Source organism: Nilaparvata lugens, chromosome 2 (genome assembly GCF_014356525.2).
Source record: "Nilaparvata lugens isolate BPH chromosome 2, ASM1435652v1, whole genome shotgun sequence".
Lineage (NCBI taxonomy): Eukaryota > Metazoa > Arthropoda > Insecta > Hemiptera > Delphacidae > Nilaparvata > Nilaparvata lugens.
In genome coordinates this window covers 80,752,868-80,777,699 of record NC_052505.1, presented here as the reverse complement: position 1 = coordinate 80,777,699, position 24,832 = coordinate 80,752,868, and the positions used below count along the sequence as shown (strand labels likewise).

Genomic DNA, 24,832 nt, shown 5'->3' with positions numbered 1-24,832 from the left:
TGATATATATGTTTTTCGAACTCACTGCCGGACACACAAGTCTTTCTTTGACGGTAATGCAATATTCTAATTGATAATATTTATTTTATAAATTGGTAATTATGTTTATGGCAAATAAATGAATTCGAATTTGGAATTTTCCATTGGAATTTGGATATTTACCACAATATCAGCTTCTCAAGAACACAGAAAATTAAAATACGTAATGTGAACGAAAATGCAATATTAGTCCAGACAAAAAATGCTCAAAAGAACTTACACAGAGAAATGTTTGAATTTATGAGAAAGCATCATATTTCTGACTTCACCAATCTGCGTGGGTCAGTTACTATGGTGAGGTCCACGTTATAATGGCAGTGGATAAAGATAGGATAATAGCGATGCCGATTCTCTGCATAAATTAATTTTCTTTCAACACTGTCAAAAACATAATTGGCATCGTTGTGGACCTAGAAAAGGATAGTACCACCGGCTTTTTCGAATGATAGACAAGGATAACAACACCAAAGTTGATCAAATACTGTCATTATAACGTGGACCTCACTATATATGTTGAGCAGTTAGGGAATCTTCAACACTAGAACCTTTTTAAAATCAGTCTTCAAGAGACGATGTTCTTCAAGAGACGAGAATCAGTCTTCAAGAGCTGTTAAGACAAACAAAAAAATCCATGGCTCAGAGTTTATGAAAATTATTTCAGTTTATAAGTAATCTGTTTAGAATTTCATCCATTGCAAGTTGATTACTGCGATGATTTTCCACTTTCCACCCCTTAATTGATGGAGGACATTGGAGTGAGGGCGTCTCATTTCACTTGGAAATAAAGTTGGCAAATTCAATTAATCAAACTGTCCGACTCTATTTTCCCAGCAGCACTCATGAAAAATAGATGTTTTCGGGGGCATAACTGCGGCGGAGGCAAGGTTGGAGTTTTGGAGGGTTGGACTCACGTCCGGGGGATTAGAGCCACGGCATATTTACGGTGCGTGATTCCTCAATTATTGCTCAGATTATCTCAATCCACCCCCCGCCCTCCGCTCCTCACTCCTACACACTGGTCAGTTCTCGTGGATAGTGGTTATGTCTACCGTCCAATAGCAACGAAATAGTCCATGAGTAATTTTCAGAGGTAGAAGAATTATAGACTGGCAAATTATACCTCAATAGAAATAAAAATACAGCTTTTTACGTTCTATACGTTTTAATTGATTACTTTTGAATTTACTCAATACGTCCTATTGATTCAAAAGAGACAGAGATTGGAATTATAACTAGAATGGAATAATTATTTGTATATCTAGAGTGAAAATACAGCTTTTTACACAGTGAAAAAACAGCTACCCCTGAGGGGATAGTTTGATGCCCGAGGTGAAGCCGAGGAGTATAGTAAGTACTTTTGTCAGTAGATGGAGGAAAATACAATCAAAACCACTCAAGTTTTCTGTAGTTTCATTTAGTTTAGTTGTTTATATTAAGCTACTAGCCGTCAGGCTCGCTTTGCTCGCCATATCCGTCTAGCCAGGGGGCTCTGCCCCCTGGACCCCCGACTGGATCGTCCAAGAATTAGATCAGCAGGCTCGCTTCGCTCGCCTGCATTTTTCATTTGAGCATTTTTATCATATGTTAAGACGATCCAGTCGGGGGTCCAGACTAAACGTCTGGCAATACGGATATGGCGATCGAAGCGAGCCTGACGGCTAGTAATATAATATTCCCAGGAATAGCTCTGATTGAAGTAGCAGTGCCCAATCATTTTTTCCGCGATAAATGCATTTCAATCTTCAACCACGTTATAATGGCAGTGGATAAAGATAGGAGAATAGCGATGCCGATTCTCTGCATTAATTAATTTTATTTAAACACTGTCAAAAACATAATTGGCATCGTTGTGGACCTAGAAAAGGATAGTACCACCGGCTTTTTCGAATGATAGACAAGGATAACAACACCAAAGTTGATCAAATACTGTCATTATAACGTGGACCTCACTATAGATGTTGAGCAGTTAGGGAATCTTCAACACTAGAACCTTTTTAAAATCAGACGATGTTCTTCAAGAGACGAGAATCAGTCTTCAAGAGCTGTTAAGACAAACGAAAAAATCCATGGCTCAGAGTTTATGAAAATTATTTCAGTTTATAAGTAATCTGTTTAGAATTTCATCCATTGCAAGTTGATTACAGCGATGATTTTCCACTTTCCACCCCTTAATTGATGGAGGACATTGGAGTGAGGGCGTCTCATTTCACTTGGAAATAAAGTTGGCAAATTCAATTAATCAAACTGTCCGAGTTTATTTTCCCAGCAGCACTCATGAAAAATAGATGTTTTCGGGGGCATAACTGCGGCGGTGGCGAGGTTGGAGTTTTGGAGGGTTGGACTCACGTCCGGGGGATTAGAGCCACGGCATATTTACGGTGCGTGATTCCTCAATTATTGCTCAGATTATCTCAATCCACCCCCCGCCCTCCGCTCCTCACTCCTACACACTGGTCAGTTCTCGTGGATAGTGGTTATGTCTACCGTCCAATAGCAACGAAATAGTCCATGAGTAATTTTCAGAGGTAGAGGAATTATAGACTAACAAATTATATCTTAACATCAATGAAAAAGTTACAAAAGTTTACTAAGTTGATCTATTGATTAAAGCACTAACTATTTAAACACTCAACTACTAAAACGTTAACTATAACAATATAGTTGACGATATAATTAACAATAAATCGTTATAGTTGTTATATATGACCAATAACAACCAAAACTTCGTTCAGTAATTCTCAGAGGTACAATTATAGACTGGCAAATCATACCTTAACATCAATGAAAAAGTTACAAAAGTTTACTGAGTTGATCTATTGATTGAAACACTAACTATTAAAACACTCAACTACTGAAACGTTAACTGAAAAAATATAGTTGACGATATAGTTCACAATATAGTTGTTATATATGACCAATAACACACTTTGATTAAAACACTAACTATTGAAACACTCAACTACTGAAACGTTAACTAAAACAATATAGTTGACGATATAGTTCACAATATAGTTGTTATATATGACCAATAACACACTTTGATTAAAACACTAACTATTAAAACACTCAACTACTAAAACGTTAACTATAACAATATAGTTGACGATATAGTTCACAATATAGTTGTTATATATGACCAATAACACACTTTCATTAAAACACTAACTATTAAAACATTCAACTACTAAAACGTTAACTATAACAATATAGTTGACGATATAGTTAACAATATAGTTTACGATATAGTTGACAATATAGTTGTTATATATGACCAATAACAACCAAAACTTCATTCAGTAATTTTCAGAGGTACAATTATAGACTGGCAAATCATACCTTAATAGAAATGAAAAAGTTACAATAGTTTACTGAGTTGATCTATTGATCGAAACATCAACTACTGAAACGTTAACTATAACAAAATAGTTGACGATATAGTACACAATATAGTTGTTATATATGACCAATAACAACCAAAACTTCATTCAGTAATTTTCAGAGGTACAATTATAGACTGGCAAATCATACCTTAATAGAAATGAAAAAGTTACAATAGTTTACTGAGTTGATCTATTGATTGGAACATCAACTATTAAAACACTCAACTACTGAAACGTTAACTATAACAATATAGTTGACGATATAGTTAACAATATAGTTGTTATATATGACCAATAACAACCAAAGCGTCGTTAAGTAATTTTCAGAGGTACAATAGACTGGCGAATCATGTCTTAACATCTATGAAGAGGTTACTAAAATTCTATTGAGTTGATCTATCGATCGAAACACTAACAATTGTAACATTTATCAATCTATTGAGTCTATTGGACTATCATCCAATAACAAACAAAATAAGTAATTTTGTGAATAGTAATTTTAATAATCATTATATAACGAAAATCCTAAATAAATGCTGTAAATCACCCCGAAGACTTCTGCTACTGCAGACATTGATAACAGGGTTAACAGCTAGATGGAAATTCGATGAGAACTACTATCCAAAAATTATTTGCCAGCCCGGGAATCGAACCCGGTACCTCCCAATTGCTAGTCAGGAATGCTTACAATCTCTGGATAGCAGCGCTCATTTTATACGAAGCCATAGCGGCCAACCAGATACAGATGGAATTAAATAGAGAATGCTATTAATTCTAATGAATGCTTAATTCTCTATTTAATTCCATCTGTATCTGGTTGGCCGCTATGGCTTCGTATAAAATGAGCGCTGCTATCCAGAGATTGTCAGTTTGGTGTAAGGGTAAGCATTCCTGACTGGCAATTGGGAGGTACCGGGTTCGATTCCTGGGCTGGCAACTGATTTTTGGATAGTAGTTCTTATCGAATTTCCATCTAGCTGTTAGGTCCTGTTGTCAATGTCTGCAGTAGCAGAAGTCTTCGGGGTAATTTACAGCATTTTTTAGGATTTTCGTTAAATAATAATTATATATTAATTAGCATTTGAATAAATGCATTCTCTATTTAATTCCATCAGTAATTTTAATCACTCAGCCACAATAAATAACTTTTAAAATGTATGCTGGCTCAATGACACTTCTGAAACTCTAATTTAAATAAGTGCACTCTGATGAGCATGTTCGTTAATCTTTCCTTCATTCAATTTTTGTTTCTTTTATAAACCACACCTACAATGAAAGGAATAGTGACTGCTATCAAAGCATGATAGCTTCAAAGGTAGTCTATAACAGCTTCATGTAATTATCGTCGCTTGCCAAAGAAACACACAGATTTTTACATCAAATTTCGCTGTTAAATTCAAATTCCATTTAGTTAATGCCCAGTTTCACAAAAATCAATCAATACATATCAACATGGTCAAACTAGGTACGATTTAAATGTGAGCATTAGTATAATAGATAGAAGCTTTCGCCATGAAAATCATATTATGTTACACTTGTACACTTGGTACACAGTGCACTTATACTTTGTTGGCGATTCGACCATGTTCAAATGTCGTGACCAAGCTTGGTGGAACTGAGCACAAGTTAGTATTTCAATTAGATGTCTGTACATTGTTATAGATCAGATAAGATTGTAATTTTACTACATTAACAAATTTTTTTTCAACTTATAACTACACTATTCCCGATTTTGAATTATAATGGGGTTGGACTGAAATATTTGAAACAGCGCCGTATTTTCAGACTTCAAAAACAAGCTATAGACATAGCAAGCGACCACTCAGATTGAAGTATTCAAAAATGTTATTATTTCCACATCGATGAATACAAAAACTTCATGAAGAATATAGACGCAAACATCGGCAACACTCGTAGAAAAAAGAGCATAATCTTTCAAATGTTATAAACCGAAACTCTAGGTTCATTCATGCAGCATTCCTCCTATTACACACGCACAAGCCTGGGCTGCCTGGAGATCATCCTCAGCAAAAACATTCCGGGTTACTATCAAAAAAGGACGAAAACATACAGTAGGCTGAATACAGGTAATACATTTCACTTTAGGTGTGGTTTGGCGATCGAATGTGCACATACATTAGCCGTTTAACGGTCTGCTTGAGTTCGCTGTAAAGCCGCTAAAATCGCAGCCAATGAAAACACCTAGTCCAGCCGGACTACGAGTACGTGTATGTATGTGTGAGTGTATGTTGGTGAGCAGGCATGCTCCAACGCGCACGAGTGCTCATGCGCACCCACTTCTCGTTCATTCATTTTTCAATTTTCATCCGGAATTAAAGCTCAGTTTACTGAGGCGGCAGAATATGAAATAATCTTGTTACAGGGTTCATCGGAAAAATGCGGCAGCATTTTTTCCCAACACTGTACGCGTTGAAACCAATTCAAGTGCAGCTGAATAACTGGCTTGGCGAGCATTCAGTCGTGGTTTCAGATTCGAAATGCATGTGAATAACGGCGCCAACTAGTATTTTTCAAATGGTTGAATGGTTCTGTAAAAATCTGGTTGGAGACCAGTAGCTTTCAGACTTGATGGTCAGAAAAAATAGAGATTTTTATGTTGAGAAGACATATTTATAAAGGCTCCAGACTTGGTGGTCAAAAATAAGTTCAGAAAAGTGGGATCTCTATGATTGTTGAGAAGAGATATTTATAAAGGCCATTGCGGACAGCAATAGACGGATTTATGCAGACAGACTGAGAAAAAATCCCTTCCCAGATAATGTTGCAACGTACACAGACGTCTGTCTATCTGCGTATGTCTGCAAACGTTAGCATTCAGACGTTTGATTTTTCCTCCGTCTATCTACATACGTCTGTCTGTTGTTGTAGCCTATGCATTATTTTTTAGTCGAGTATTAGGTTTGGAGGACCATTTTTCGGTGCATTGCGTTTATAACTTATTAAATCAGCAGTAGCTGTATTAGTAATGTAGAAGAAAAATCTGGTGTGGCGCACTCACACAACTTTCCTTGCCGTTATGAAAATTGATCACCTGACGCTAGTGTTCCCGCACATCACAAGTCTACTATTCAAAGATTTGAGCCAGCTGGTGACAGGGCAATAACGCTGGAGACACACGAGGTCTGCTATCTCTTCATAGTGATTCATTTAATAGAATCAACAGTTGCCAACAGTTTGCAATTTATTGGATAATGACATTTTCTCGAATTTCGAGCTTATTTTCAATCTTAGGTGAAAATGTTACTGAACATTAATTGTAGAGATTCTCATGCTCAATCTTTTCCACTCGAAATTTTCCGTTTATATTGTATCTGAAGCCTGATAATTGAGAATCTAAAATCAAACTTTGCATAGATGGGGCGGAGCTCCTGAAATTTTTACAGATATGGGACTTGTGGCAGTTGATAGAGCTTATCTATGACTATTTCAGTTATAAATTTTAATCAAAATCGTTGGAGCCGTTTTCGAGAAAATCGCGAAAACCCTTGTTTTTGACAAGATTTTCGCCATTTTAGCCGCCATCTTGAATCGCATTTGATCGAAATTGTTCGTGTCGGATCCTTGTATTGTAAGGACCCTACGTTCCAAATTTCAAGTCATTCCGTTAATTGGGAGATGATAAATCGTGTACACAGACGCACATACACTCATACACACACACACACAAACACAAACACAAACACAAACACAAACACAAACAGGGCAAGGAAAGTAAAAAAGTATGAAAAATATTGATTGTCATGTGAAAGATATGGTGGGAAAATGCAAAAAATACAGTATTATTTTATTAATAAAAATTTGGATTTCAAGTGAACTGTGGCTAACAATTACTTATATGTTTAATTATTTACATAGGAACACCACAGCACCATCTATCATAACAAAATAGGATGTAATAACTTTCTTGAATGTTTTGTCTATTCTAATTGTAAAATTGATTTAATACTGAATGTCAGTATTTTGGCGATAAATATGAATTCTTTGGTTGCTGGTTTATTGGTTTATTATACTGTCATGGATAGTGACAAGCACCATATCGACAATAGTCATACAAAAAAGAGAAAACAAGATATTGATACACAAAACACAATAATTTTGTACACAATAGAACAATTTTGTACATCATAACACAAATTCAATAGCAATATCAATTCCATTGAATGTATCGCTGATTAACTTTCTTGATTGTTATAACATTTTGTTTGTACAATTTATTTAATACTGTAGTTTTTTTGCAATAAATATCAATTCAATATGAACTGTTAATTAACTTTCTTGATTGCTCTGTCTACTCTGCTTGTACAATTAATGTGAGCACGGTTTGTGAAGTTTTTGGCAATAAATATCAATTCAAAAACCAGGAGAAAACCCTCCAATAATAACGTATAGAGAGGTCGAAATCATCCGTTCCAATTGAGACTGCAGAGACGAGGAAGGTCAAAGTCTCAAAGTCTATAAGCAAGTGTCACTCTGCGACCGCAGCACAAGATGCCTTGGGGGTTGCTGAGGGGTGGAGAGGGGGGAGCGTGTAATAACAGCACTTCATCAAAGAGACCACTTAGGGGTGGCTTGTAGCTTGTTCGGAGCCTGGACACTTAAGTGCGCAGCATGTAAGCGAGAGACGCCCCTCCGCGGCGCTGAGTGCAAACCACGCCAGGGGTGCCCATTTAGGTGCACTCCGCCCTCACCCCGCACCACATCATAATAACAAACATGGAAAAGAAGGCGCGCGCATTGAATTCTTTCCAATTACACACCTCAAAGCCTTTTGAATTCAGTCACCGAGTTCTCAAATTACACGTTCGAATTCATCATAATCTTCTCCCTATTCATGGGAAAGAAAAATCACAGGGTAATTGGCAGGAAGACGTTTGGAGCCAGAAGGACTTTGAAGAAGAAATCTTATAAGGGCAAAGCTCATTGACATCTTAGTGTGAGCAGGTATAGACGGGATGTGATCTGCAAAGAACCAGTATCTCAATATCTCATTAGCTGATTCTTCATAAGTTTAGTCAGAGATCAAATATTACTCTTTTCTTAGCATTCTATCCTCTATGATTACCATGATTAGTATTCTTTCCTCTATGGCTTGATTGAATGGATAAAGTAGAATTTATGTTCAATAATAATATTTTCTTGTAAGAAGGCCACGACGGCAAGAGACAACGTCAACAACTGTAGTCTACATTCAAAAGCACATCAACAGGATCTGACTATTACCATAGAGCTACAGTAGCGTAAGTAGATATCCCATGGTATAGGGAATTTATGTCGCAACTTTTACTGTTATCTCAAGCCGATTACTGTTGATTATTGTCAATTTTTACTGTTTTGTTGGGGTGATAGTGTATAGTGTATGAACGGCACAATTTGAGAGACTACCAGCGTCACACAGCTGCATAGGAAAGAACTACGTGAACTATCGGCCTGGGATAACAGTAAAAGTTGCGACATAAACGCCCTATACCATGGGATATCTACTTATGCTATCATTTCTCTATGCTATTACATAATCTATACTATAATAAAGGAAAGAACTGGCTTATACATGTACGGGATAGGAAATTCACGGATGGCGCATCATCACTGATCAACTTGAAATTTTGCATATAGATTCTTAAATCACCGAGGTTGGTTGTATGCCTATATCAAACTCTTCACGATTCCGTTCGGTCAAGTTCTCAGTTTGTCAAGTATTAAATTAGACCCTTGCGGAGCACGGGTTACCTGCTAGTACATATTATGCATAATACTCTACTCTCAGACACGAATATGTCAATACCAATTTTTCCCTCATAGAATTCTTCCAGCTTATGAAGTGGGTTTTGTATCAGCCAATCACGCATCTTTGTCTTGAATATCATGAGGCGCAGAATGGAGTTCATATGGTAACTCATTAAAAATTTTTGGCCAACAGTATCAAAACTGTTCAATGACTTTGAGAATCTCTCAAGTTGAATCTGCCTATTGTTTCTATTAGTGCTATGTGAATGAACATTATCTCTAGTTTGTTGGCCAACAGTATCAAAACTGTTCAATGACTTTGACAATCTCTCATGTTGAATCTGCCTATTGTTTCTATTAGTGCTATGTGAATGAACATTATCTCTAGTTTGTTGGCCAACAGTATCAAAACTGTTCAATGACTTTGACAATCTCTCATGTTGAATCTGCCTATTGTTTCTATTAGTTGTTTCTATTAGTGCTATGTGAATGAACATTATCTCTAGTTTGTTGGCCAACAGTATCAAAACTGTTCAATGACTTAGACAATCTCTCATGTTGAATCTGCCTATTGTTTCTATTAGTGCTATGTGAATGAACATTATCTCTAGTTTGATACCTGTGCGAATTTTCTTCGCGTGTATTGAAACAGAATAATATATTTAGATTGATTACTGTCAAAATTCGTAACTCTTGATAAATTATGGCATGACAGTTTAGTCAAAAGCAATTTGATGCTTGCATAAAATAATTTGTACCTGTTGATCTATGTCATAACGAGCAATTTGATGCTTGTATAAAATAATGTGTACCTGTTGATGTATGTCATAACAGTTTAATCCAAGAGCCTAGTTTATCCTCCAATGTGATAATTATTATTATGATTATAGTATTTTGTACGATAAATTAATAAAACATTTTGATGCTTGTACGAAATAAATTGCACCCGTTGAACGATGTCAAAACAGTTCAGTTGAACAATTTAATGTTCGTACAAAGTAATTTGAACCAATTGAAGAATTTCATAACAGTTAAATCAAAAGCAATTTGATGCTTGTATGAAATAATTTGTATCTTTTGAAGTATGTCATAACAATTTAATCAGGAGCAGTTTAATGCTTGTATGAAATAATTTGTACCTGTTGATCTATATTAGAAACAGTTTAATCAAAGCAATTTTATGCTTGTATGATATGAATTGTACCTGTTTATCTATATCAAAAAAGGTTAATCAAGTCAATTTGATATGTGTAGCCTACGAAATAATTTGCATTTGTTGAAGAATTTCAAAACAATTAAATCAAGAGCACTTTAATTCATTTTTATAGAATGAATTTTTAGAAAAAAATTACAGGTTGAGCAAGGTCATAACAGTGTTCAATCAGGTGAAATGTAATCCTTTTATGAAATAATTTGTAACTGTTGAATAATTTCCAACATATTCAATCAGGAACAATTTCATGCTTGTACGAAATTATTTATACCAGTTGAAGAATGTTATAACAGTGTTTAATCAGGAGCAATTTAATGCTTGTATGATATAAATTGTACCTGCTAAAAGATGTAAAAACAGTTTAACCAAATCAATTTAATGCTTGTACGAAATAATTAACCTGTTGAATAATTAGCAACATTTTCAATCGGGGGCAATTGAATGGTGGCGAGGGTGGCGGGAAGGCAAGGCAAGGCAAGGCAAGTGATAATGCCGAGTGCAGGCCAAGCCCGACGGCTCAGCGGGAGCAAAGGGAATTATTATGAAAGTGTTTCTTTGCAGTGAGGCTGTCAGCGGCAGTACAGCACCGTAGACGAGATAGCCTCTCCCAAGTAGTAAGGGTGTCTGAGTATTTTTGCCCAAATAATCTAGATTGAATCGGATACCTTTTCACACTCACACTCTCTCTCACTCACTCACTCTTTCTCTCGATCTCTCACTCTTTCTCTTTCTCTATCACTCTCTCTCTCTCCCTCTCTCTTGCTCTCTCTCTTGGTTCCGTAGAGTGGGATTGGCCGGCAATTCTCCGGAGACCTGGTCACAGCATGCAAATGCGACGCGCTGGCAACTGACAGCCAGATAAGACACACCAGTGTGGGAATAGGAAAAGCATCCTATTTCGCTCACCCGCTGCTCCCCTGAGCCACTAAACTTCTGTCTGCCTATACTCTCTCCTCCTCGTCGTCCTACCTTCTTCTTCTTCTTCTTCCTCTTCTTCTTCTTCTCTTCTTCTTCTTCTTCTTCTTCTTCTTCTTCTTCTTCTTCTTCTCCTCCTTCTCTTTTTCTTCATCACACAGAAAACTACTCCGATACTTCGTACTGTCAATGGGCGCACCTTTGAACCAACTACTTCAATTGCACTAACGTGTATTGCCCAGCTGGCAAACTAAGTTTGGGTAGTCAACTCAGAGGCGAGGCGACCGGTCATCTCTGGATTCGCCAATAACTGGACAGAATTTGATATGTAATGTGTATGTAATTAAATTGAAAATATTTAAAATAAATACAAAAAAGGTGAAGAAACCAAAAGAGAAACGTTTTTTTGCGAGCGTGCCATCTATATAATAAGAGAGAGTAGGGTTGTGTTTGTTCGTGTGTTCGTTTGTTCGCATCAAAACATGTCAACTTGTGGATTGCATACCGGAGAAATGGGAATGATTTAGATCTCCAAATTTTGAACATAGATTTTAAAAATATCAATCTAGTGCACCTGGAAGCCCAAATTTCAATTTTCCTTCTAGATTTTTCAGAATTAATGTTCAAATTCATCTATGCTACCGTACATGAAGTTCCATAGAAGTGTGTTTTTTATGAGGAGGTTATAATGCTGTTACAAGGCTTCATTTTCGAACGGCCGTGTAGCGCAACAGTAAAACGCTAGCTTACGGAGCAATGGTTCCTCGGTTCGAATTCCGATGCTTCCCAATTTTTTTGTTCTTAATTTTTCCCTCGAAACGTATTATCAATTATTTTTTGAAGGAATTTGTTTTCATTACAATTGAACTAGGATTTTATCAAATAATAATTTTTAATGTGAAACTTTGCCACCAGTACAAATGAATTGGACATAGTCTTCATGCTGCAGGCCTATCATTGAATTTCATAAGAAAAACATGAATAGATCACAATAAAATAAGTAATAATTTATATTCTTCAGTTATAATGTACTATCAGACACGAATTCCCAGTGAAACGAGTATTTTAGGTATTTTGTTTGGAATTGGGAAAACAAAAGGCTGCCTGATTCAAATTGAGGAGGATCCTCATCGAACTAAAATTTATTGGTGTATTGGAAAAATCAATATGATTCTGTGAGGTTTTCAAGTAGGCTATTATGTATTCTTCAGTTTTCTATACTATAATGAAGGAAAGAACTGGCTTATAACAAGTAAGGAATATTTTCAAATTTCGAATTTTTTATTACGTCAAGTTTTTATTTTGCAGTTTTAAAATAGATCCAAGCGAAGCACGGGTTACCTACTAGTGTTTGAATAAAGTAGACTACTGCATCATCAGTTCCAACCGTTCAATGTGATTCTCAAAAATAAGCGATTCCAGTAATGCTATTTAGCATTGATTACCACCACTCTTCTGCATCATCACTCTCCCTCTCCCGTAAACGGTCATTTTTTCTACGATTCCACTGTTCCGCGCCAGTCTTGCAAACCGTACGATAATTATGTTATTTGCAATTTGTTATTGATGATGATGATTATTATTATTTCTTCTATGTTTGGTTTTGAAGCATCTAAATTTAAAAATCTACTTTGAGAAAATATCTAAGAACTGAAAATTTAGTTAAGTAAACAACAAGATTTAACATATTTCGGACTATATGTAACCTTATCTAAATTTGAGAGAGGAATAGCACAAGGTTAACTTAATTTTTCTCTCCCTGTCATTTTTAATGATGTACTTGTTATATGAATCAATAAAGAATAAAGAATTTCATTTCAATTATTGAGGGCCAGTTTCCAAGCTTGCGATTTAGCCAAGTTCTAGACTTTTCAACTCTAGGATTTTGAATAGTAAGCTTATCTCATACTAGATGTCATCTTGCTCGATGAATAATCGTCCAAAATGAAACATTATCATTTAATTAGGGGTGGGGGTGCAGCTTTCATTCAAACGTTCAACTGAATTGTTCCTGGAGATGACAGAGCCAAAAAGTCACGCCTCGCCCCTGCCAACAAGGTGTGTTCCAGTTTCATAACATGGAGCACAACTTGATCAACTGTACTGGATTTCCAAACTAGATTTCTAAACCAGATAAAATACCGTTTCAAGTGAAAATCGTTGAACAATACACCACTCAATTTACCACCTCAATTTCACTAAAGATTACCAGGGCCCTTTTGCATTAGAAAAAACAAGCTGATATTTTAGTAATATCATAGAGAAACAATAGCATAAGTAGATATCCCATGGTATAGGGCGTTCATGTCGCAACTTTTACTGTTATTTCAAGCCGATTACTGTTGATTATTGTTGAATTTTACCGTTTTTTTTGGGGTGAGAGTGTATGAACGGCACAATATGAGAGACTACCAATGTCACACACCTCCACGGGAAAGAATTACATGAACTATCGGCTTGAGATAACAGTAAAAGTTGCGACATAAACGCCCTATACCATGGGATATCTACTTACGCTATTGTTTCTCTATGGTAATATCCTATTCTAATAACCAGATGACCACTAATATTATTAGGGGTTTTGGGAACGAGACGGAGTCGCCGAAAACTATGGATGGACAGGTAGAAGTTCTAGTGACTTCAACGATCGTTACTGTTCTCAAGTAACAGTCTTAAACCCTTACCTAACATGCATGTATCGATTATGACTGTATGAATGGTTCAACGCAACAAAAATTCATAGTTTCACTATGGTTTACGATTTCTATGCTTTTGAACTTCTTTTTTGATAGATAGTAAAAACTATCTCCAGAATTAATGAAAAATTATGCACTCGAGTTGTCTTTTCTTCAATAATACTTTGTTATAGTGAGATCCACGTTATAATGACAGTGAAGAAAGATGGGAAAACAGCATTGCCAATTCTCTGCCTTGTCACTGCCTTCTATAGAAGATAGCTGATACTGGTATATCTGATGTAATATCAACTGTGTTCAATCTTGTTTAAAGTAATCAATTATATTTTATTCGTCAAGGAAAATATTTTTCAACGATTCAATAATAAATTTTAAAGACAACCAAGAAGATGGCGGACCTGCCGAAAGATCTCGTTGTCACAGTGAGTGATTAATTCATTTATTGTAAAATATATGACTGCTAGTCATTTTTTCTAATAGCAAAAAGTGATTCAATAATAAGCAGTTCGTGATGGAAAACAATATTGAAAAATTTTAATGATTAAGATTGAATATTTTGTTAATTAATTATATTTCTACATTGTTAAAAACCGATCTGGCAACGTTGCAAAGCTAGAGAAGGAAAGCACTATCTGCTTTGCCGAATGATAGCACTATCTGCTTTGCCGAATGATAGCACTATCTGCTTTGCCGAATGATAGCACTATCTGCTTTGCCGAATGATAGCACTATCTGCTTTGCCGAATGATAGCACTATCTGCTTTGCCGAATGATAGCACTATCTGCTTTGCCGAATGATAGCACTATCTGCTTTGCCGAATGATAGCACTATCTGCTTTGCCGAATGATAGCGCAATTTGCTTTGTCAAATGATAGACAAGGATAGCAACACCAATGTCAATCAAATACTGCCATTATAAAGTAGACCTCACTATATCAGCTAATTCCAGTGAGAATGCTCTCAAATAATTAAAATAATAGATTTTACAGCTTACTTTTAGACAATTAGAAAGCTATAATATAGCTTTTTTGGCATATTAAGCAGGACTTGTCCAAAAATGTCACATTGCGCCTGACTAATGAGAGCCTTGACTTTGATAGATCACTTAATTTGATGATGGATCATGCCTCCCACGACATCACTCCCATTGTGGGGTTGGAACTGTCTCCACACAAATAAAATCGATAAGATAATTTTATTGAAGATATTCTTTCTACTCACCAATGAAGACAAAGATCTGGTGATGTGAATATCGAAGTAGCATTGATATGGAGACAGTCTGAAACAAAAACATTGATTGTAAATTATAATAATGAACCGACTTGATAATGGCATTAAATAGTCGTAACATGTCGTGACAAGATAATTTTAAAAAGGGTACTCAGATTTATATTTTTATTTATAATGGAACGAGATATGACACAACTGACTAGTAAGATCACTTTGATGATAATCAGTGCTTCTTTGTAAAAAATATAAATAAATAAATTAATTAATATCAGAGTACAAAATAATTTAATTTTGATGAGAGTTGAAGGACTTAGTTGTTTGTGTGTGGTTATTGTGATGTTTTGATTGAGTGGCCTCAACTGATAACCTATCTAGTTATTTTATTGTAAGTGTACAATAAAATTATTTTATTTTATTTATTGAATAAAATTATTTTATTTTAATTTATCTGTTTTTTATTGTAGGTTAATCTATTGTAAGATTCAGACTATTCTTTGTATTTCTTCCTTCTATTCTATCTATTCATTTGCTTAGTATTTTATTGAGAAGTTCAAACTATTTTTTGTATTCCTTACTATTTCTTTCCTCCTTATCAATTTTACTGTAGTAGCATTCACTTTCCACCTCATATTTCTTACATGAAATAGTAGAACCATTTGAGTAAACAACTCGTATACGCCCTTAGAGCTTTTCTTTGTTGATGCAATTTTCCTAATATAATAGTATTGTTAGAACGTTTGTATATTGTAACATGGGAAAAAATAAATTTTATTTGATTTTGAGTAAGTATAGAGAGATAACATAGCGAAAGAGTTCATTTCATGGTATCCATGACTTTATGGATACCAAAGTTACAGTATCAGTTACAGAATTGCGATTGCATTTAAATACAAGAATCGCTTGAACTTGAATAATTCATAATTATTGGCTGGTTCTCCTGGTTTCAAACTTATGTTCTCCTGAACAAAATCTACACAACATCTCAAAGAAATTAGAAAAATATATAGTGTATAATTATTATGTAGACATTTGAGACTCATGGGCTTTATACAGAGTGGGTGAAAAGTCCGAGAACGGCTTAATATCTCATACACAATAGTTATTTGTATATCTAGAGTGAAAAGTACGACTTTTTCTCCCTGTGAGAAAAAGTTTGAAGCCCGAGGCGAAGCCGAGGGCAACAATTTTCCTGAGGGAGAAGAAGTATTTTTCGCTCATGATGTACACAACATTTTTCCTCCATCTACATTTTTTTATAGAAACTGCAAATAAAATCATTTTAATAACTTATGTGTTGGTGACAATGTTTCCTAACAACATAACCTAAAATCTAAAACCTAAAAACCGGTCAGCTGATTGGCACTACCGATTGCGCTATCTATTGGCAAAAGTTGTAACAATTATATCAGCTGAGCGGCTACCAAATATGGCTGACTCCAGATCACGCGTTTCAGATTTGAATTGCAGATCAAAAATATTTGTTGGCTGGTATTTTGAATAGAATAAAATATTTTTAAAATTGTATAATTTTTTATCGTCTACTAATATTAAGAATATAATATCATACAAACATATTATAATTAATGAGTTTATCAAATTTCTTGTTTTGGTATTGAATTCAGTGGACTCAATGACAGACACCTCTATTACGCTTTCTCATCTGAGCTTAGACCTTCTAACCTATTACAATGTGAGTTTTTGAAATAGAGATGCTTCCCATGTTATTTAAATGGAGTCACTTTTCCTCCCTAGGGAGTTTTTCTGTTTTTTACCACCGAGAGTGAAAAAGTGACACTTTAGTATTATGTTCCAGGGAATAAAGTAAGTACTTTAGACAGTAGGTAATTTGACGGTGGGTGTGATTGGGGATCCTAAATTTGAAAATACTACTTTACTAGGACTTCAAAAATCTGGTCCGCCATATTGAATGCAACTTTGTTTTTTCAAATGCGAAGGTGATCATGCAATACATGAGTTCGATACAGAATTTCAAGAAAAAATGAATGGCTAAAACCGCATATCGATATCACAAATCGTTCCGAAGATATTCACATTGTTAATTGGTACTATTCAAAGCAGAAAGGAAAGAAAGTATGAGAACGGATTAGCGGAATACGGATATACGGAATCATACCCATCGTAAAATAACCTTTGTGTATGAGATATTGAGCCGTTCTCGGACTTTTCACCCACCCTGTATGGATTGTGTATCTGCCTTAGGCTAAATGAATTGGTTAGTATCCACATCATTTTTGGTACAATGATGCAATATTTATCGGTTGAGGCTAATTATATGTAGAGATTGACTCATTCAAATTCCCTATATTTCAATACATAAGGAATGAAAACGATTTAAAAAATTTTCTCTGGTATTGCCTAATATTATCAATAGAAAAACTAATGTGGCGATTATTATGTAACTTGTTATAAGTAGTAATAATACATAAATAGCGATATAAACATTTACATATAATCACGAGACAGACAACTGTCTTATTAGTTATTCATGTATAATTTTACTAGATTAAAGGTATTGCTTGATAGTCAATATTGAGATAAATTTCCCCCGCTAATGTCAGTATACCTAAATACAGAGCTCAATGTGTACAAATGGTGGCCAAAGATTTTCAGTAGAGGGCTCGGAACACCACCTATCTGAATCTATGTCGATAAAAATTCTGTCTTAATCCCAACTAATAGTTTGAATAAATTTAAATCTAAAAGATCTTGTTGTTCACAAAAGTACTAAATGAACAACGAAACCACTATCAGTATTAATAATTTATTCATCTATTCTCAATAACACAAACAAATCAATGGTTGAGAGAGAAACAACAGGATTAGAATTAAAAAATAAAAAATCTAAGTACCCTTTTTTAAATTGTTAAAATTGGTACTTGGATTTTCAGTTTTTATTTCTATTCAATAGTAGCCCTAACGAAAAAAGACAACAGGATTACCCTAATACTGTTTCTCTAACAATGTTGATGGATAATTGACCGAACAAAGTGAGGTCTATGTTTTAACTCGGATTTTCTTTTGTCTGTATGTATGTAACACATTTACGGCCAAACGCGCGTTGACAGAATTGCATGAGATTTGGAAAGAATATTACTTTTTTAATTGCGCGACGATGTATACACAAGGTTTTTTGAAATTTTGCATTTCAAGGATAATATGGAAGGAAAAGGAATTTCCTCCTTACTCTGATATACTATATATATATATATATATATATATTATATAATATATATTATATATATATAATATATATATATATATATATTATATAGTCTACACTGAGTATAGGATTAGGCCTGCCGCAAAGTAGCCCACGTTAATTCACGAAAAGCAACCCACGCCGTGGGATGTTTTGTAAACCATTCCTATAAAATTATTCATAATCAATCAGCTGTCAATTGGATTATTCATTGCATGTATTACACAGATGTCTGGAGAAGCCTAGACATGGTTTACAAAACATCCCACGGCTTGCGTTGCTTTTCGTGGGTCTACTTTGCGTCGGGCCTTAATCTATATATATAAAAGCGAAATGGCACTCACTCACTGACTGACTGACTGACTGACTCACTCACTCACTCGCAGAACTAAAAATCTACCGGACCAAAAACATTCAAATTTGGTAGGTATGTTCAGTTGACCCTTTAGAGGCGCACTAAGAAATCTTTTGGCAATATTTTAACTCTAAGGGGGTTTTTAAGGGTTTAAAGTACGTCTTAGCATGTATATTCTTCTTATTTCTTACTTATAATTGAAAAAAGCCCGTACCTATGTTAATATAGAACTATAATCTAGAGAGAGTACCTCTTCGAAACAGCTGTTAACTGGTAACTAAATTAATAATTTTGTCAGGTTGGCATTAAGTTGAGATGACTTTGTTAGGTTGGCACCAAGTTGAAGATTGAAATGCATTTATCGCGGAAAAATTGATTGGGCACTGCTACTTCAATCAGAGCTATTCCTGGGAATATTATATTACTAGCCGTCAGGCTCACTTCGCTCGCCATATCCGTTTAGCCAGACGTTTAATCTGGAACCCCGAATGGATCGTCCTAACATATGATAAAAATGCTCAAATGAAAAATGCAGGCGAGCCGGCTGATCTCACTCTTGGACGATCCAGTCGGGGGTTCAGGGGGCGGAGCCCCCTGGCTAGACGAAGCGAGCCTGACGGATAGTCCGATATAGAACTATTCATAATCAATCAGCTGATAAGTGGATTATTCATTGCATGCATTACACAGATGTCTTGAGAGGCCGGTGAACAGGTGACACCAGATACTTGTGGATGAGAAAATTGCGTAAGGTCTACTGTTCACAGAACTACTAGTAAAGATAAACTAATAATGGTTTTACGGAAATGTATACAAGAGATAGTTCAGGTCACATGTTATTTTATTTTAATGTCCGACAGTTGCGAAGGAATTGATGAAAATGCATTATTTATGGCATCATGAAATATTTGCACAGATCCTTGGATTGCAACGATACATCAGTGTTGGTAGCCTATAGAGCAGCAGCAGCTATGAATACAATTAGAGGATAGCGGTATTGGCGGTGCGAGCAAGAGATTAATTTGTTTTTATACGAATGAAATTGAGCTGAACTGAATTGAGGCGGCTTATGCAAATTACACAAACAGCACACATCGGTGACAGCAGCGCTAACTGTGTCAGTGGGTGGTGGGCCGCCAAGGGCGGTGGTAGAGAAGGAGGAGGAGGAGTATAAGGGAAGGAGGTGGTGGTGGAGAAAGAGGAGGAGGAGGTGAAGAGAAGGAGGTGATGGTGGAGAAAGAGGAGGTGTTGAAGAGGGTCGTGGAGGTGTGGATAAGGGGGAGGGGTGCATAAGGAGTGGGAAAGAGAGGGGTAACGTGAGCAGGGGAGTGGGAGCGTGAAGAAGGGGTGGTGGGAGGTGGAGGAGGTGGAGAAGAAGGAAAATGTGGCGGAGGAGAATGAGAAGGGTGAGGAGGAGGAGGAGAATGGGGAGGAGGAGGAGGAGTAGCAGGAGGAGGAGGAGGAGGAGGAGAATGGGGAGGAGGAGAAGGAGGAGGAGGAGAGGAGGTGGAGAAAGAGACTGAGGAGAAGGAGGAGGAGGAGTAGGAGGAGGAGGAGGAGGAGGATGGAGGAGGAGGAGGAGGAGTAGAAGAAGAAGGAGGAGGAGGATGAGGAGGATGAGAAGGAGGAGGATCAGGAGGATGAGAAGGAGGAGGATGAGGAGGGGGTGAAGAGGGTCGAGGAGGAGAAGAAAAGGGGGAGGTGTTGCATAAGGAGTGGGAAGGGGAGGGGGAACGTGAGGAGGAGAGTGGGAGCGTGAGGAGGGAGAAGTGGGGTTGAGGAGTGGTTGATGGAGAAGGGGAAGAAGGAGTTGGAGGGGAGTAGGAGGTGGAATAGGAGTGGAAGGTGGAGGAGGAATAGGAGGAGGAGCGTGAGGAGGAAGAGGAGGAACAGGAGGGAGAGGAGGAGTTGGTGGATGAAGGGAGGATTGGAAGGAGAAAGATGAGAAGGATTGGAAGGGGGAGAAGGAGAAAGAGGATTGGAAGAAGGAATAAGAAGAGAATAGAAAAGAGGAGGAGGAGGATTGGAAAAAAGAAGGAAGAGGAGTATTGAAGGGGAAGAAATATGTGGATTGGAAATGACAAGAGGAAAGGGTGTGTAGAAGCCGAGGAGCAGATGATAGTGGTTGAGGAGGAGTGGGAGAAGCAGCACAAGGAAGAACAAGAATGAGGTAACGTGAAAGTAAATGAATAAAAAAAAGATGAAGAGGGGTGAAGAAGAAAGAGCAGAAGAAGGAAAAAGATGAAAAAGGAAAAGTATAAGGAAGAGAAAAAGGTTACGAGGGAATTCTGGAAAAGTGTAGAAACGAGAAGGGAGAAAAGAAGAATGAGGTTGGAAAGAAGTCCAAGGGAGGGTAGGGACGAAAAATAGGAGGCAGTGGAGGAAACATGGAGGGAGGAAGAGTGGAAGAAGACATAGGAGAAGGAGAAGAAGATTAAGAAATGGAAAAAGATAAGAGAAAGGGTAAAAAGAGGAGGGAGGAAGAATGAGGTTGAAAGACGTCCAAGGGAGGGTAGGGACGAGAAAAAGGAGGCAGTAGAGGAAACATGGAGGGAGGAAGAGTGGAGGAGGACATAGGAGAAGGAGGAGTAGATTGATGAAAGGAAAAAGAGAAGAGAAAAAGAGTAGGGAGGAAGAATAAGGTTGGAAAGAAGTCCAAGGGAGGGTAGGAACGAAAAAAGGAGGCGGTAGAGGAAACATGGAGGGAGGAAGAGTGGAAGAAGACATAGGAGAAGGAGAAGAAAATTAAGAAAAGGAAAAAGAGAAAAGAAAGGGTAAAAAGAGAAGGGAGAGAAGAATGAGGTTGGAAAGAAGTCCAAGGAAGGGTAGGGACGAGAAAAAGGAGGCGGTAGAAAAAGCATGGTGGGAGGAAGACATAGGAGAAGGAGGAGTAGATTGAGAAAAGGAAAAGAGAAGAAAATTATAAAAAAGGAGGAAGAAAATTGAAAAGATGGTGAGGAAGAAGGAGGATGATAAAAGGAAAAGAAAGGGGAGAAGAATAGAAGAGGAGTAGGATAGTTGAAGGTAAAATAGAAGAAGTAGTGTAGAAGAGGATAAAAAGCTGAGGGAGGAGAATAAGAATAAGAAGGAGGAGCGAAAAAATAAATAAAAGTGGAGAAGTAGAAAATGAAATCGAGGAAATGCAGGAGAAATGGAAAAGGAGCAGAAAAACGAAGATTAGATCGAAATCAGGGAAAAAAATTCGAAAAGAGAAGACGATGAAAAGGAGGAGTGGAAAAGGAGGAGGATGAAAAGGCGAAGGTGGAAGAAAATACAAGAAGGGGGTGAGTGAGCACTAACTCTGTCTGATTGGGACACGAATATAAAGGGAAGAAGGGTGAAGAGAGAGAGAAAGGGTGAGAGAGAATGAGTGAGAGAGAGAGGAGAGGTGCATAACAGATCACGTGTAGTCTGTCTTGATTAGGAGCGTTTGTCTAGGCACAATTGACTGGCGTCATATCACCCTCTCTCTTCAATCACTCACAAAAAACAGACAAACAAACAGACAACATCATTCACCCATCAATAGGCCTTGATTGCATTATATGATCGCACAAGTGTATATCCGCGGACACTGATTCATCTAATGCCACCTAATCTATAATCTCTCCACTCGAGCCAATTCAACTTTTCAATTATAATAATTGAGTTGAAAACGATGGGAACATGATTAGATAGAATGATCCATATCATCTGCTTTTCTGCTCTCCTATCATACATAATATTCGATAATCATATTAGATTGAATTCATGCGTATCAAAAGCTGTTTTTCATGAGGTTTGAATGTACAAGATTGGATACAGATCTTAATATTTTATGAATAGATTTAGAAAGGAATCATCCAGATGAGTAATTGGTTCTTGAAAACCTCTATATTATTCTATAGTCTATTCATTGATTCATATCTGTTCAATATTTTGAAAAATTACAGCCAAAATTGAAAATTACATCTTTTACATGGAAAAGTAGCCAAATGAAAATCAATATTTATTTATTTATTTATTCGTTGTATAATTACAAATCATGTGAATATGATCGGGATAGAACAACAGGCATAGCCCAAAACTATTCTGTTCCCAGATTTTGATAAATGATAAAATGTCCGGAAAAATAGGTTATGTTCTTAATGAGAAAAGTTAAAGTTCAACGTTCTGTCCAAAAATATATATGAGCTAGAAATTTTGAATTTAGAATGATTTTATTATTCCATTATTATATTATTACAGGACTTCAGCTGATAGTTTTACCAATCTACTCCCTAGAAATTATGTGCAGACTACACAAGAACCCAGGAAGCTTTCAAAACAGAAACCACTGTCATAACACAAGAAATATAAGCCTTCTTATCGCGAACGTGTCTAGGAAGGCAACATACCAACGACACTTCAACCACCTATATATAATTCTCTATAATTAATATCTATAATTCCTCTACCTCTAAAAAGTACTCATGGACTATTTCGTTGCTATTGGACGATAGACATAACCACTATCCAAGAGAACTGACCAGTGTGTGGAGTAGCGGAGCGGTGGTCGAGGGGTGGATTGAGATAATGAGTCTATCATTCGACATAGCCGGTGGTACTATCCTTTTCTAGGTCCACAACGATGCCAATTAGACAGTGTAGAAATATAATAATTAATTAATGCAGAGAATCGGCATCGCTATTCTTCTATCTTTATCCACTGCCATTATAACGCGGACCTCACTATAGCACCAAAACTCCACAATTTACTTCCTGTACACATCAAGATAATAGAAAACTAAAGAAAATTTAAATGCGCTGTTAAAAACTGGATTACAACAACTGGAAGACATAATATAGAAAACATAATTTCGAACAATATGTGAGCTCACTTACCCAATGTATTTGCACCCCCACTCTAAATTTAATGTATTACTACTACGCCTGCTTTAGAACATGGGTTTCCCATATTTGAGTAGGTTAATTTCCGAAAAAATGCAATTCATTTATATTTGTAGTAAATTTAATATATGTATTATATATTATTTATTATATACTATTACTTACAATCTATTATTAAATTTTATATGGATTATGTGTATTTGTCAAGCTAGACTCTATTTGTTTTTGTATAGTGTATTTTATGAGTGTGAATAAATTGAGTTTGGAATTTGAAATTTGTATTTTTAATATTAGCCTATGTACATTATTGTTTATTGTATATTGATTTAGAAATAAAATTAATTTGTATTGTATTGTAATCACAAAAACTATTTGTTTGAATAGTCTATGTCACTTCCTGAACGGAAGCTTAAAACTATAAGGGCCGAGCTCGGGATTTAGCCAAGTTCTAGACTTAAACAGCTGGAGTCAAAAAATTGGCTTTCCTAAACGGGGCGTAGTCGTAGTCCATGTTTAAATTAAATTTTGAAAAATAAAAAATTGAACACAAAATAAAATAAAAAGAAAATAGTGTAAAGTTTCAGATATTTCCAATTATTTTGGAATGTTTCATTTCGTCAAGGAATAATTGGAGGTTTCCAATTATAGAAATGAGAAAATAAAGATTATCATAAAAACTACGACTACGCCCAGTTTCGGAAAGCCAATTTTCTGACTCCAGCTGTTTAAAGTCTAGTACTTAGCTAAATCCCGAGCTCGGAAACCGGCCCTTAAAGGAATCATCCAGGTAAGTAACTCCTTGAAAACCTCTATATTTCTCTATAATCTGTTCATTGATTCATATCTGTTCAATATTTTGAAAAATTACAGCTAAAATTGAAAATTATTAGCCTTATTTACATGGCAAAGTAGCCATATAAAAATCAAAATTCCAGGACTTGGACTTGGAACAGCTGATAATATTTACCAATCACAAAAACTATTTGTTTGAATAGCACTCTGTCGGTTCGCTGAACTGAAGTTTAAAACCATAAAACAGATATTAATAATTGATTGTAATTTTAATTTAGAAGTAACTTTCCAAGAGACAAAATAGAAGTATATAGATTAGTGCCCCTCTGGGTTCGAGAACTCGCTCAAGAACTTACGTTGTATGTAATCTTTGAAAC

The 24,832-nt window shown here is 36.1% G+C and overlaps 1 protein-coding gene across 1 annotated transcript in view; it reads right to left on the bottom strand.

The window, feature by feature from the left end:
* The window catches only part of LOC111059388 (membralin), a 176,951-nt gene that overhangs the window by 87,124 nt on the left and 64,995 nt on the right, over positions 1 to 24,832 (bottom strand). The window contains exon 10 of the mRNA XM_039421875.1: positions 15,211 to 15,268. Within this exon, the coding sequence (XP_039277809.1) occupies positions 15,211 to 15,268 (58 nt within the window). The remainder of the gene's footprint in view (positions 1 to 15,210; positions 15,269 to 24,832) is intronic.